General features: G+C 46.8%; 1 protein-coding gene across 5 annotated transcripts in view; it reads right to left on the bottom strand.

Moving 5' to 3' along the window:
• The window catches only part of LOC122555590 (lysozyme C-like), a 37,235-nt gene extending 25,394 nt beyond the window's left edge, over positions 1-11,841 (bottom strand). The window contains exons 1-3 of one of the 5 annotated variants that reach the window (XM_043701618.1): positions 11,771-11,841; positions 10,353-10,534; positions 982-1,158 (exon numbers count right to left, since the gene is read on the bottom strand). In XM_043701618.1, coding sequence (XP_043557553.1) covers positions 982-1,158; positions 10,353-10,482 — 307 coding nt within the window. In that variant the 5' untranslated portion in view covers positions 10,483-10,534; positions 11,771-11,841. The other 4 variants (XM_043701619.1, XM_043701620.1, XM_043701617.1 and 1 more) reach the window with 4 other exon arrangements.
• Between the last annotated feature and the right edge of the window lie 2,753 nt (positions 11,842-14,594).

Here is a 14,594-nt window from a genome sequence, read left to right as displayed (position 1 = left end):
TGTGTACCCCAACTTCTGGCTGCTCTCTCTCCCCCTTAAGAATCCTGTAGACTCAATCCGAGACATCCCTGGGGGCCATAGAGACATCAATGAAGAGCCAGCCCCCTTTCCACTTGAAAGTCTCTTGCCACCTCTTGAGGCTGTACTTGGAGAGAAAACAGGGTTAATGTTCCGAGTCCCTGATCTTTCCTCTAAAGCTTCTGAAGCAGGCTCACTGGCCTCAAAACGTTAACTCTGTTTCTCTCTGCACAGATGCTGCTGGACCTGCTGAGTTTCTCCAGAAATTTCTGTTTCTGTTCATTTCAGAACTCCAGTATTTGCAATTCCCGGTTTCATTTTAGTTCATTGCAATTTGTTTCCTTTCGCATTTACTAGAGAAGACATTTTCTTCCTTTTCTTCCTTGCTGAGGTTCCAATCAGAAATGAGCTCCCTCTTCCTTTACATGGGCTCCCTAAACTCATAGCTTCAACAACCTTGTACGATGGCTCTCTTTCTGACCTCCCCAGAGCTTTCTACGTTGAGAGTTTTCTCCTCCCTGGTTGCTCAGCCCCTCAGGGATTCTCCCCCAGCCCTGACTGCTGGTCACCTGCTAATCCCAGCACCTCTGCTGTCCTGGGTCTCTTCCCCTTCCACCAACCTGCTGGTGGCTCCTTCTCTTCAGTGACAATAAACTTAATCCTCATTCGAATCCTGTCTTCCTCTGGTGGTTGTGAAATGTAGGCCAGCAAACACCCTTCGGTGATGGTGACCCCGTGTAACTTGCTGGGCATTCAGGTGAGATCACATGTCTCCCTGAAACGCTGCCTTTGAATTCAATGTTCAAAATGGCATTCTGACCTTTCGAACAGAAAGGCCAGATATGCATAAAATACAGAAATAAAACATGTTCACCTCTATTTAAGTACCCAGTTCACAAGTAATAATAAAACTGTGTCTCAAATGTTTTGCAACTGAGATCCACCTTGGATTGCTTCACCTACCTTCACATTGTATTTCACACACATTTGGACTTTCTGGATAGTCTGGATCTGAACACCACTTGGAATTACTGATTTGAAACATCCCAAACTTTGTTGCTTCAAGATTGTCATTTATCGACTCCATGACGTTTCGTGCCGAGGTGTTGTATTGACTCTCATAAAAGGCTACACACATCCCTGGAATGAAAATGAGCATCAGAGACATGTTGGTCAGAACATGTGGCAAACGCAAATGTGGTTCTCACGAGACCTCACAGACAGTAACGTTTGTCTTTCAGTACCCTGGTAGAATCCTCATCCTGACTGTGTGTCGCTTGTCTGAGGGATGTACGAGCACAGAAAATGAATGGCAGGAACAAACATCTCTGACTGAAACCAGGATGATTCGATCAATACTATTTGAAAAAATACATTTGTGAGGACACTGGGCTCTGCGGTTTGCCATAGTCATGTGACAAAGTCAGAAGTCACATGTCAGGTTACAGTCCAGCAGGTTAAAAGGAACAATATTCTAAAAGTTTGTGATTTCAAATAAACCTATTGTGTCATGTGACTTCTGACTTTGTCCACCCCAGCCAGACACTGACATCTCCTTATCATAGTCACGTGACCCTCTGCTGTCGGTGCTTTCGGTTCAGAAGGAGAAACCATTAAAACCTCCCCATGGAGCAACCATCACCGATTGTCCCTTGTTCCCCTGCACCCCAGCCCAAACCCCATCCCCCATCACAGCCATGACCACCACATGCTTCTCTGGAGACGCAGCACGCCAGAGATAATGAGGGGAACAATACTCAGAAAGAATCCTTCTGGATCACCTCAGCTGATCGAAACCAATCCAGGAGATCACAGGGACCATCTGTGATCTATAATGATAATACCCTTCTGCAGAAGGTGATCTCTGGCCCAGTCAGGAGCAAATCAGCTCCTTGGTGGAACCGAACAGTCAATAGCCAGTGCACCAGCTGACAATGTAATCCAGAGGCTCATGACTCTCTGCAAAAAGAACCATCCAACATCCAGTCTATTCCTGCCCTTGCAGAGTTTAAACTAAAGAGCAATTTACTCAGTTCAGGCCAGACTCAGATCTTCCTTGTCCCCACCAACCAGACACTCACCCACTGACTGACCAAACTACAGGAGAATACAACTGTCTCATCTGTCAGGGCATTCAGTATGGCTTAAATAGAACAGAGAAGGTGGTACTCACAGTCGGCCACACTGTACTAGATTAATTTAGTCAGTGTAGAATTCATTTTGGCCACAAAAATGGGAAGGCACATTACTACCTGTGTGGTAGCAGTTTAGGAAAAGGTGAGGTACAGTGAGACATGAGTGTCATGGTGCAACAGTTGCTATAGATTGGTATGTAGGTGCAGTGAGGATAGCTCATGGCATGCTGGCCTCCATAGCGAGAGTATTTGTGTATCGGAGTAACAATGTCTTGCTGCAGTTACACAGGGACTTGGTGAGTATTGTGCGTAGTTTTGGTTCCCTAGTCTGAGGAAGGGCATTCATGCCATTAAGGGAGGGAGTCCAGCGAAGGTTCACCAGACTGATTCCCGGGATGGCAGGACTGACAGATGAGGAAAGACTGGAGTGACTGGGAAGAATGAGAGAAGGACCACATAGAAACATACAAAACCTTGTTGGGACTGGAAGGCTAATTGTGGGAAGAATGTTCCCAATGTTGGGGAAGTCCAGCACTAGGAGGTCACAGTCGAAGAATAAGGGGTAAGACATTCAGGATTTAGATGAGGAGGAATTTCTTCACTCAGAGAAGCTGCTGGGGCCAGTTCATTAGATATATTCAAGAGAGAGCTAGACATGGCCCTTGTGGCTAAAGGGATCAAGAGGTATGGAGAGAAAGCGGGAATGGAATACTAAGATTACATGATCAGCCGTGATCACATTGAATGGCGGTGCAGGCTTGAAGGGCTGAATGGCCTACTCCTGCTCCTATTTTCTATGTTTCTGTGTTTATAATGACAGCAAATTCACATCATATAAGGATTCTGGCGTTGGAGAGTGGCCAGGGCACTGACAACAATCAGTGTCTTCAACCTGTCAGTGGTAGGTGCATCTGTGTCTGCGTCTGGTAACGCTGCCCCTTTATACAGAATCACACTTGTGGTTATCTGCTCCACAAAGTGAATTAGCCTTGAAGCTGGGAAATAAATAAAGATACACTACGTTTACCAGATTAGTACCAGGATCCTGAATGGCAGACTATGATCCATTACAAGGGGAGGGCTCAGAGGCTGCTGGGAGTGACTTCATTCCTTTATTTCTGACAGTGATTTGGGAATAGCGAACTTCAGCAGTGCTGAGAAACACTGCATTCTGTTACAACTTTCCATCCTTCACTCGAGCACACAAACAAGGAATTAGAGAGCAGGCCAATCAGTCCTTCACCGCTCAAAAAGATCATAGTTCATCTGATTTTAACCTCAACTCTACATTCCTACATACTCCTGATAATCTTTCACCGCCTTGGGAAACAAGCATCTCCTGAACTCTGTCATAATGATTTAAAGATTCCACATCTACTGCCTTTTGAGGAAGGGAATTCCAAAACACTCTGAGGGGAAAAAAATCTGTTTCCACATCTCTGTTTTAAATTGGCACCTCCTTATGTTTAAACTTTGTGACCCCTCGTTCTAGATTCTCCCACAAGAGGAATCCTCCTTTCAACACCCACCCAGTCAGGTTCCCTCAGGGTCTTACATGATTCAGTTAAGTCACTTCTCACTCTCTCTCACTCTGGAGGATTATGGCCCAGCCTGTGTAGCCTGTCCTCATAAAGCAATCAGGGTCATTCCAGGGATTTGTCCAGTAAACCTTCTCTGAACTGCTTCCAACTCATGAACATCCCTCAGTAAATACGCTGCCCTGTACTGTGCACTGTAAGTAATCTGGATGGGGTCTCACCAATACCCCGTGTAACTGAACCTTCCTGCTCTCACATTTAATTCCCCTCTCAATAACCTGGAACATTGTTAACCTACCTGATTACTTGCTGTACCTGCACCTTTCTGTGATTCATGCACTAGGATATCCACATCTCTCTGCCTCTCAGTGCTCTGCAACCTCTCGCTAATGAGATTATCTGCTTCTTTTTTATTCTGTCTGTCAAAGGGACAATTGTACATTTTCCCACATTATACTCCATTTGGCATATCTTTGGCTACTCTCTGATTTTATCTCCAGTATCTGCACTCCTCACTCTCGCCTACTCACTGAACTTACCTATATTTTGTTGTAACCGGCATATATTCTCTTGACAACCCAATTTTGATTCATAATTTTAGCAAATTGTGCTATGATGCAGAGGCCCCAGAACTGTTATACACCTTTTGGACAAGTTACAAAAACATTAATGAAAAGGGAAAACATCATTTTATATTGTACTGGAAGGAAATGCTGAGTATTTGCCACATGAACGTTGGTTATTACAGACAGTGCCATGGTGCATGCACCATTTAGAAGACTGATGGGGATGGAGGCGTTCAAATCCTTTGACTTGACATCCTTATTGATAACTAGGAGAAAATGAGGACTGCAGATGCTGGAGAGATAGAGTTGAAAAGTGTGGCGCTGGAAAAGCATCCAAGGAGCAAGAGAATCGATGTTTCAGGCATAAGCCCTTCATCAGAATATGGGGCGGGCAAAGGGGGTTGAGAGATAAATGGGGGAGTATGGAGCTGGGGGCAAGTTAGCTGGGAACGCGATAGGTGGATGAAGGTGGGGTTGATGGTGATAGGTCGGAGCAGAGGGTGGAGCCAATAGGTGGAAAGGAAGATGGACAGGTAGGACAGGTCAAGAGGACAGTGCTGAGTTGGAGGGTTGGATCTGGGATGAGGTGGGGAGAGGGGAGATTTCAAAACTGGAGAATTCAATGTTGATGCCGTGTGGTTAGAGGGTCCCGAGGCATTCGTCCTACAGGGCGAAAGTGAGGACTGCAGATGCTGGAGATCAGAGTCTGGATTAGAGTGGTGCTGGAAAAGCACAGCAGGTCAGGCAGCATCCGAGGAGCAGGAAAATCGACATTTCGGGCAAAAGCCCTTCATTAGGAATGTTGATATTCCTACAGTTTGGCAGGTGGCTTTGACTTGTTGGAGGAGGTCCAGGATTTGCATGTCCTGGTAGGAGTAGGAGGGGAAGTTGAAATGGTTGGCCACAGGACAATGGGATTGATGTTCCCTGAACCGCTCCATAAGTTGGCGCTCAGTCTCCCTGATGAAGGGGAGACCACATCGAGAGCAACTGCTGCAAATCAGCCGACTCTAAAACTATAAACCCAAGCTTAGCTTTACGCGTCAAAATAATATTTGGAATTTCCACAGTTCCTACAGGGTAAACACTTTTAAAGGCAAGTGATCACTGCTAATAATTTCTCTTGGTGAGGATGCAGATGGGTGGTCGATATTAGATCGGGGAAGATGCCTGGGGACTCACAGACACTTGAAATTGATTCCAGCTTGAGTTTCGTACATCTTAACAATGTATTAATATGCATAAGATGTGACAAAATCCTGCTATTACGCTGTAAGATACAGGAGCAGGAATAGATCATTCAGCCATTCAGTGAGATCATGGATGCTCTGATAATCCTCAACTCCACTTGTCTGCCTTTTCCCCATAACCCTCGATTCCCTCACTGATTAACAATGTCTATCTCAGCCTTGAATACGCTTCCACCTGCCTGAACAGCTTTCGGCCGTAAAGAACTCCACAGATTCCCTAACCTCGGAGTAAAGGAATTTCTCCTCATCCATATCTGAAACGTGTGACCCCTTATTCTGAATTAAAAATCACATCACACCAGGTTCTAGACCAGCAGGTTTATTTGGAAGTACTAGCTTTCGGAGCACTGCTCCTCTATCAGGTGGTGAAGGAGTGGCACTCCGAAAGCTAGTGCTTCCAAGTAAACCTGTTGCTCTCGAACCTGGCGTTGTGTGATTTTTAACTTTGTCTACCCCGGTCCAACACTGGCACTTCCACATCACGGCCCTTATTCTGAGACCATGAACCCTGGTCCTTGACTCTCCCACAAGGGAAAATAACGTTCCTGCATCGATTCAGTCCAGACCCTTATGGACCTTGTATGTTTCAACAACTTCTTATTCCTCTCGATTCCAATGATCCAGGTCCAATCTACTCAGCCTCCCCTCACTAGGGTCCACAAAACCCAGGAGCAGCTGAGCAAAACTTCTCAGGGTTGCCTCCAATGCCAGCATATCTTTCCTCAGATAAGGAGCCAGCAAAAGCACTTTCCATCAGTAGGTGAAGATAAAAAGACCGATGGAGATAAACGTAGTTCCCTCACAGTCAGAAACAGGGGACTTCAAAATGGGCAGTAAAGGAATGGCTGACCCACTAAATACATAGTCGAGAGTGTGGTGCTGGAAAAGCACAGCAGGAGAATCAGCCCCTTTCCTGATGAACCGCTTATGTCCGGAACGTCAATTCTCCTGCTCTTCAGATGCTGCCTGACCTGCTGTGCTTTTCCAACACCACATACTCGACTGGTCTCCAGCATCAGCAGTCCTCACTTTCTCCCAACTAAATACATACTTTGGTTCAGCCTTCTCAAGAAGGGGCAGAAGACTGGAGGGTGGCTAATGTGGTGCCATTATTGAAGAAAGATGGTAAGGAAAAGCCAGGGAACTACAGACCGGTGAGCCTGACGTCAGCGATGGGTAAGTTGTTGGAGGGGACTTTGATGGACAGAATTAACGTGTATTTAGAAAGGCAGAGGCAGTTCAGGTATAGAGAACACATGGGAAATTTGCGCGTGGGAAATTGTGGCTGATGAACTTCATTCAGTTTTTTGAAGAAACAATAAAGATTGGAGAAGGCAGGGCAGTGGGCGTTGTCTATATGGACTTCAGCAAGGCAGTCCAGAAGATTCCACATAAAAGGCTGGTTAGTAAGGGTAGATCACATGGAATCCCTGGCGACCTAGCCATTGGATACAAAATTGTCTTGAAGGTAAGAGACAGAGGGTGGTGCTGGAGGGTTGCTTTTCAGATTGGAGGCCTGTGACCAGGGGTGTGCCACAAGCATCGGTGCTGGGTCCACTATTTTTTGTCATCTACAGAAATTATTTGGATGCGAATAAAGGAGGAATGGTTAATAAGTTTGCAGATGACACCAAGATTGACCACATGAGAAACAAGCCCAATACTGCAGCCACCTGACCTTTCTCAATTCTTGTTCACAAACAGCTCATCACTCAAGACCTACAGGTACATTTTCAATCCTCAAAACCTAGACCCATCTTCAATGCCCCATACTTACAATACCTCCAACACCTCCACAAACAATTCTCCCTCTGGATTTTCCACTCCACCCTCTCTGCAATGCTCCGGCACCTCCATTCCATCTCCTCATCCCTCCCATCAGCTCAAGGCCTCCCTTTCCCAAATGTGTGGGGACCTCTACTCTTCTATATCCAACGCAGAATCCATGTGCTCAACAAACGGCTTTTTTGTTCCATATCAGACATAAAAAGCCATAAGTTCACAACACTCTCCTCTACTCACCTCCAATTGCAGAACTCACTGACCGTTTGAAATCAGCGCCCTGGTTCCGGCTGCCTCCAGGCTCCCCCTCCTCTACGCCATTGTTGCCATTACCAACATGCAGGCCTCATCCAGCACTGGGCCTCTCCAGTCCAACTCCACTTCCAGTTTGGATGCTGCTTCCCTTTCCGGTCCGGCAACCATTGACCCGGAACTCACAGGAACTCACCTTCACCCTCCATTTCCGCTTCAGATGACACCTCAGATGCTGGCTGGGATTCCATCAATGAAGGGACTGGGATCAGCCTCAACTTCCCTCCTACTCCCACCCACACTCCGGACTGTGCCCACTCTCCAATCAACACACCAACTCTAATCCCCAGGGTCACTCCTGGGTCTTACTGCCCACCTGCAGCCAGACAGCACACCACTTCTCCCTCCTCACCTGTCCACCTTCACAATGTACCCTACCACTCAACCCCTCCTCCCTCCTCTCTACCTCATCCATCCCACACCCCTCCCCATACGGTGGTTCAGTGGTTAGCACTACTGCCTCACAGCACCAGGGTCCCAGGTTCGATTCTAGCCTCGGGCAACTGTCTGTGTGGAGTTTCTCAACAGTTTCCTCATTTCCCCTCACCCCAGTTCCAATCTTCCAGCTCAGCATTGTCCCCATGACTTGTCCTACCTGCCTATCTCCTTTTCCACCTAGCCACTCCACCCTCCTCCCTGACCTATCACCTTCATCCCCTCCCCCACTCACCTATTGTACTCTATGCTACTTTCTCCCCACCCCCACCCTCCTCTCATTTATCTCTCCATCCTTCAGGCTTTCTGCCTGTATTCCTGATGAAGGGCTTTTGCCCAGAATGTCGAGTTTCCTGCTCCTCAGATGCTGCCTGACTGCTGTGCTTTTCCAGTACCTCTAATCCAGAATCTGGTTTCCAGAATCTGCAGTCATTGTTTTTACTTATGTGGAGTTTGCACATTCTCCCTGTGTCTGTGTGGGTTTCCTCCCACAGTCCAAAAACGTGCAGGTTAGGTCAATTGACCATGCTAAGTTGCCCATAGCATTAGTCAGAGGGAATGGGTCTGGCTGGGTTACTCTTTGGAGGGTTGGTGTGGACTTGATAGGCTGAAGGGCCTGTTTCCACACTGTAGGAAATCTAATCTAATCTAATCTAATCTACCTAACCTCATCCCACTCCCTAACCCTCTCTTTCCCCTCCCACAACTATTCCACCCCTCCCACATTGCCCTCCCACCCCCTTTAGCCTCCTCAAGACTCCCCCAAAACCCCACTCCTGAGCCTTGTCACATATTCACTGCTCCCCACCTCAACCTCGAACTCTCTGAGGCCGAACAGTATCTTCTCAGGAAAGGACTCACAATCGTGCCCCTCCACTACATCCTCTGCTCCCGCCCCACTTTCGACAGCAGGTTCCGTGCCCGCCACGATGTGGAGCTCTTCCTCCACTGCCTCCATCTTCATGTCTTCTTTTTTGACAAATCCTCCCCACCACCCTTCAATGACTCATTCTCCAACCTCAAACCTTCCTCATCGTTTTGCACTCATTCCGGTGGCTTTGTGCCCACTCTAGATTGCTGATATTGGCCGCCACAATTTCTCCACCCACCCCCTCCCCCACTCCAAGCCCTCCCCCTCTGAATGTGCGGCAGTCCACTCTCTCCCCACCAAGTCCCAGTTCATTATCAAACCCGCTGATAAAGGTGGGGCGGTGGGAGTCTGGAGAATGAACCTTGATGCCACAGAGGTCGAATGCCAACTCTCTGACACCACGTCCTTCCTCACCCTTGCCCATAAACCCACCGCGACCCACCATACCAAAATCACATGCACTGTCCGTGCCCTCACCGCCTTCGGTGATCTCCCCTTCCATCGTCTCCAAACTCATGGTCGCCCATCCCTGCACTGCCCAGTTCTACCTGCTCCCCAAGATCCACAAGCCCAACTACCCTGGTTGACCCATTGTCTCGGCATGCTCGTGCCCCACCGAACTCATCTCGACCTATCCTCGACTCCATCCTCTCCCCCTTAGTTCAGGCACTTCCGGGACACCAACCACATCCTCCACCTCTTCAGCAACTTCCCGTTCCCCAGCCCACAAGCGTTTTAGCTTCACTGAGTCCTTATACACGTCTGTACCCCACACAGACGGCCAGCAAGCCCTCAGTATTTTTTCCGTTCCAACAGACCCATCCAGTCCCCCTCCACCAATACCCTCTGCTGCCTTATCAAATTAGTCCTCACCCTCAGCTTTTTCCATTTCCTCCAAATCCAGGCAGTGGCCACAGGACTCGGATGGGCAGACTATTGAGTTGGATGATCAACCATGCGCTATGAATGGTGGAGCAGACTTGATGGGCCAAATGGTCTACTCCTACTCCTATTTTCTATGTTCCTATGTTTCTAACTCTGTTCACAGTATTCCAGCTGTGTTCTGCCCAGTCCCTTATACAGTTTTAACAAACCTTCCCTCATTTTCAACCCTATTCCCTTTGAAATAAAGGCCAACATTCCAACAAGGCCTCACCCTGGGATCGGACTTGTCCAGTATTATCATCATGATGCCCCTCACATTTACTGTGATAGCGGCTGGCCCCTTGCCCAAGCTGACATCAGAGAATGTGCTGTAGTTGGGGGCTCTGTATAACCCAGCCCGACATCACACAGTGCATTGACTCTCTAACTCACTGACAGGAATCTGTGCTCTAGCATTAACACCATCGTGACAGGCAATGAGGTGAAAGAGGGGTCTCAGACCCAGTGGGGAAACTTGAATACATTGTCTTTGTTTACAACGTGGAAACAGTGAAACTCACAGTGACCCAGTTCATATCCTAAATATCCATTGAGTCCATTATTGTAGAAAATGTTGGCAACTTCACATCTCGTCAAGACAATGGCATCTGTGACTGTGAGCAGCAGACCGAGAGCAACAAATGTGTTCATCGTCTGAGGCTGAAATATTCAGTTTCACTCACAATCTTCCCCAAACGGGAATCTGCAATACAAGAGGAGGAAGAAAAATTACTTTTTAAATTGTTAAATATCCCAGTGAGTTAACAACTACCAGAGGGTGGTTGTTCCAAACAGACTGTGGGTGAGGTTCCCCATTTCATTCCGCTCCCACACCAGTAACCCCCCCCAACTGTCACATTCCCGGGTGTGAGGGGATGGACTGGTTCCCCTCTTTCTCCACCCAGCCCCTCAGTTGGTGAGACACTTGTGGATGTCTTTCTCCCAAACCACATGAACCGATACCTTCAAAGGAACAATTTAAACAGGCTTTCTGGCGTTAGCAGCAGCTGAGTTTATTAATGAGTAAACGCGGGCAAATTAATAACACAACACACAGGCACATGGATTAGAAATTAGAGATGAGACTAACTAAAAGCAAAAAATTGCACAGATGTTGCAGAGTCATCGAGTCAGAGAACTGTGTGGCAATTCAACAAACCCTTCAGCTCAACTTGTTCATGCTGATCAGGCTTTCTAAACTGAACAAATTCTATTTTCCTATTTTTGGCCCATATCCCTCTGAACCTTTCCTATCCTGTCCAAATATCTGTTAAGTGGTGTAAGTGTACCTGCCTACTACGCTTTCTCTGTCAGCTGTCTATATATACACCAAATTCTATATGAAAAATTTGCCCCTCAGGTCTCTTTTAAATCTTTCCCCTTTTACCTGTAGGTTTGGACTCCCCTACCCTGGGGAAAAACCTTTGCAATTCACCTTATCTATGCTATGCATGATTCTATAAACCTCTACAGACCTTAGCCTCATGTGCTCCAGGAAGAAAGTTCCTGCATATCCAGCCTCTTCTTATGATCAAGAGTTCCAGAGTTGGTAACATCCTTGTCAATCTTTCTTGAGCCCTTTCCAATTTTTAACATCTTCCTTTGAAGGAAAGTCAGAATTGTACACACTTCTGTAAATTTGGTCTCACCAATTCATTGTACAGTCACAGCACTAGATCCCAATGCTGTGACCAATGAAGGCAAGAATGCCAAATGCCTTCTTCACTATACTGTCTACCTGTGATCCATTTTCAAGGAGCTATGTACCTGAACCCCTCTGTCTCTGTTTGACAACACTTCCCAGGGCACTACCATTAACTGTATTCTGGAATAGATTCAGAATTGTACACAAAGTGCAGACAGTTGAACATTGCAGCCGTTTCAGAGAAGGTTACTGGTCAACCATCAAGAAATTACAGCTCAGTCTGTTTGGACTCACCTTTTCCCACTTTGAAAGGCTGTTGTTTCAGGTTCTGTGTGCATTCAGATGTGTACAAAGTTAAAAATCATACAACACCAGGTTATCATGCAATAGGTCTGGCAGCATCTGTGGAAAGAAAGCAGAGTTAACATTTCAACTCCTGTGACTCTCTACCAGCAATTTCAGTGTTTGTTTCAAATTTTCAGTTCCCACAGTTTATTGAATCTCTACACTTTGGAAGCAGGCCATTCGGCCCATCAGGTTTATCTTGGCCCTCCAAACACTGACCCTGCATTTCCCTTGGCTAGCCCATCTAACCTACACATCACTGGACACTATGGGCAAGTTAACATGGCCAATCCATGTAGCTTGCACATCTTTGGAATCTGGGAGGAGACCAGAGCAGCCAAAGGAAATCCAAACACACATAGGGGAGAATGTGCCAACTCCACACAGACAGTCACTCAAAGTTGGAATCCAACTAGGTCCCTGGCGCTGTGAGGCAACAGCACTAACCACTGAGCTACTGTACCACACCAGGCTCTCTGCCAGGATCTCTCTGTAGGCTGGGTACAATCTCTTGTATAAACCAGCAGCCCTGCACTACATTGCTCAATCATGTTAACTCTACCAATGAAGCCTGTTCATGAAAATAATATCAACCTGGGTAAGAACAGAATGAGACAAGTGTTTTCCAACTTTCCAATGGATTGTGTCTCATATGTAGTTGATATTAATTTATCCACTTTAGCTCTGGAGATGGTGGTTTAGTGGGTATCTTACTGAATGAGTAAATCAGAGTGATCTGGGTCCAGTCTGTTGCTGTATCACGTGGCTGATGGTGAAGTTTGTATTGTGTTATCAAATCTAGATTATAAAGCTGGTCATGGACAGCGCAATAACAGCTGTTTCTTGCTGTAAAACCCATCAGGTTCAGTAATGTCCTTTACAGAATGGAATCTGCTGTCCTTACCTGATCTGAACGACATGTGACTCCAGACCCACAGCAATGTGGCTCACTCTTAACGGCCCTCAGTAATACCCTGGCAATCCACTCAGTTTGGGAGCATTTAATGATGGGCAACAGATCCATGCCCTGCCAACAATACTCATGTACCATGACAGATTTCTTTAAATCCCGTTCTCCTTTCACCCACAAAGCTGATGATTTCAGTTTGGAGATTTTCACTGGGTCCCAGTCTCAGTGACAGGTGTACAGTGACAATCCCCAGACCCTCACAGTCAGGGCTTCCTCACCCTTCAGCACAACCGACTAAAAGTGGCAGAGACTGCAGATAACACTTTGAACTCCTCCGTCATTTCAGAACCTACCAAAACGGACAGGAAGTAAGTGATCGATCATGGACCATGGTTAAGTCCTTACTGACTGACCCGGCAGAGCAATGGGAACCTCGGTTGCAAGTTTCACTGGACGTTTGTCCCTCTGACTGTGCACAGTCCCTCAGTACTGCACAGAGTTCACCCACCTGGATTATGGGCCCAAGCTGGGGGTGTGTGAATTGAGCTGGAACTGTAAGTGCCTCCCCCGATCTGGTTGCACTTGACCCTGATCGGCTCATTCCACAAGGACACCTGTCCAGATACACAGAGTGGGAGAGACAGCTACCCACCTCACAGGGATGGAGTTGGAACACTCTTCACTCACGGCACTGTATTCTGATCATGCAAAGTAATTACACTGTGAGATGTGGGTTTCTTCAAGCCACCTCCTGAAGCTGCATTGATTTACAGATTTCCTTTCCTAAGCTGCTCCCCAGTTACACATCGGAATAATTGTACAGACTTACTGTGTGTTAGAAGGAAGCAGGCTGGGTGAACAGGTTGTCCCTCAGACTCCACTGGCAAATAGATACAGATATTCCCACCTTAAATCCAGTGGGCGGAGTGAGATCACTGTCCTTTCTAATCCCATCCGCCCCTCCATAACTGAAAGCAACATGTTCCTCTCTCACTGCCAACAGGAGCTAATGTGAAACTTCCACTGAATTCTGGTTTGGCAACTCTCCCCCTGTTGGACGCTAGGGCTAAGAGACAGAAGTGAATGGGAAGGAGGGACGGTGGGCTGGGTGTGTCGAGGCTAGGTGGGTTAATGAGCTAGAGACATACTCAACAGGACTCAGTGTCCAACAGTTCTTCAAAGCACAGGGTGGGACATGGCGTTCGTGCCCAATGTGGTCAACACCTTATCATTAACCCAATGTCCTGCTCAGAATAGAACATCATGTCCTTGCGCTAACATCTTGCTGTTTAAACAGTAGAGCAGCACAAAACATTACTAACCAGTGAGATAAGAAATAAGAAAGGTAGATGTGCTGTACATCTTACTGGGCGGTCATCCTCACACAGAAACATAGACCCTCTGGCCTATTGAAGGGCATCAGGTTCCGATAAATCTATAAAGAGCCAACCCCTTAACCTGTTGCAGAGTTCTGGAGTTCAAAGTTCATATGCTGCCTCACCTCCAATAATCAGAGAGTCATAGAGTCACACAGCACAGAAACAGACCCCTCGGTCAAATCAGTCCATACTGACCATGCTCCCAAACTAAATTAGTTCCACCTGCCTGCTCCTGACTCATATCCCTCTAAATCTTTCCTATCCATGTACTTATTAAAGTGCCTTAATCATGTGGAAGATCATTTTGAAATATATCTTTTGTAGGGTTTCTGGTTTGTGATCAGTAACTTGCTGAGTTTGAGATGGTTCGAATTGCCACCAGAAGCCTGGTTCTGAGACAGGAAAGTGAAATAAAGGCAGCAGGAGACAGTGTTTCAGGGCAAAAGAATCTCTACATTTATTAAATACAAAAAGGTAAGTATAA

The sequence above is a fragment of the Chiloscyllium plagiosum genome, chromosome 12 (assembly GCF_004010195.1).
Source record: "Chiloscyllium plagiosum isolate BGI_BamShark_2017 chromosome 12, ASM401019v2, whole genome shotgun sequence".
NCBI classification, from domain to species: domain Eukaryota; kingdom Metazoa; phylum Chordata; class Chondrichthyes; order Orectolobiformes; family Hemiscylliidae; genus Chiloscyllium; species Chiloscyllium plagiosum.
Note: the sequence above shows the minus strand (reverse complement) of the source record. Positions and strands in the feature narration are given on the sequence as shown.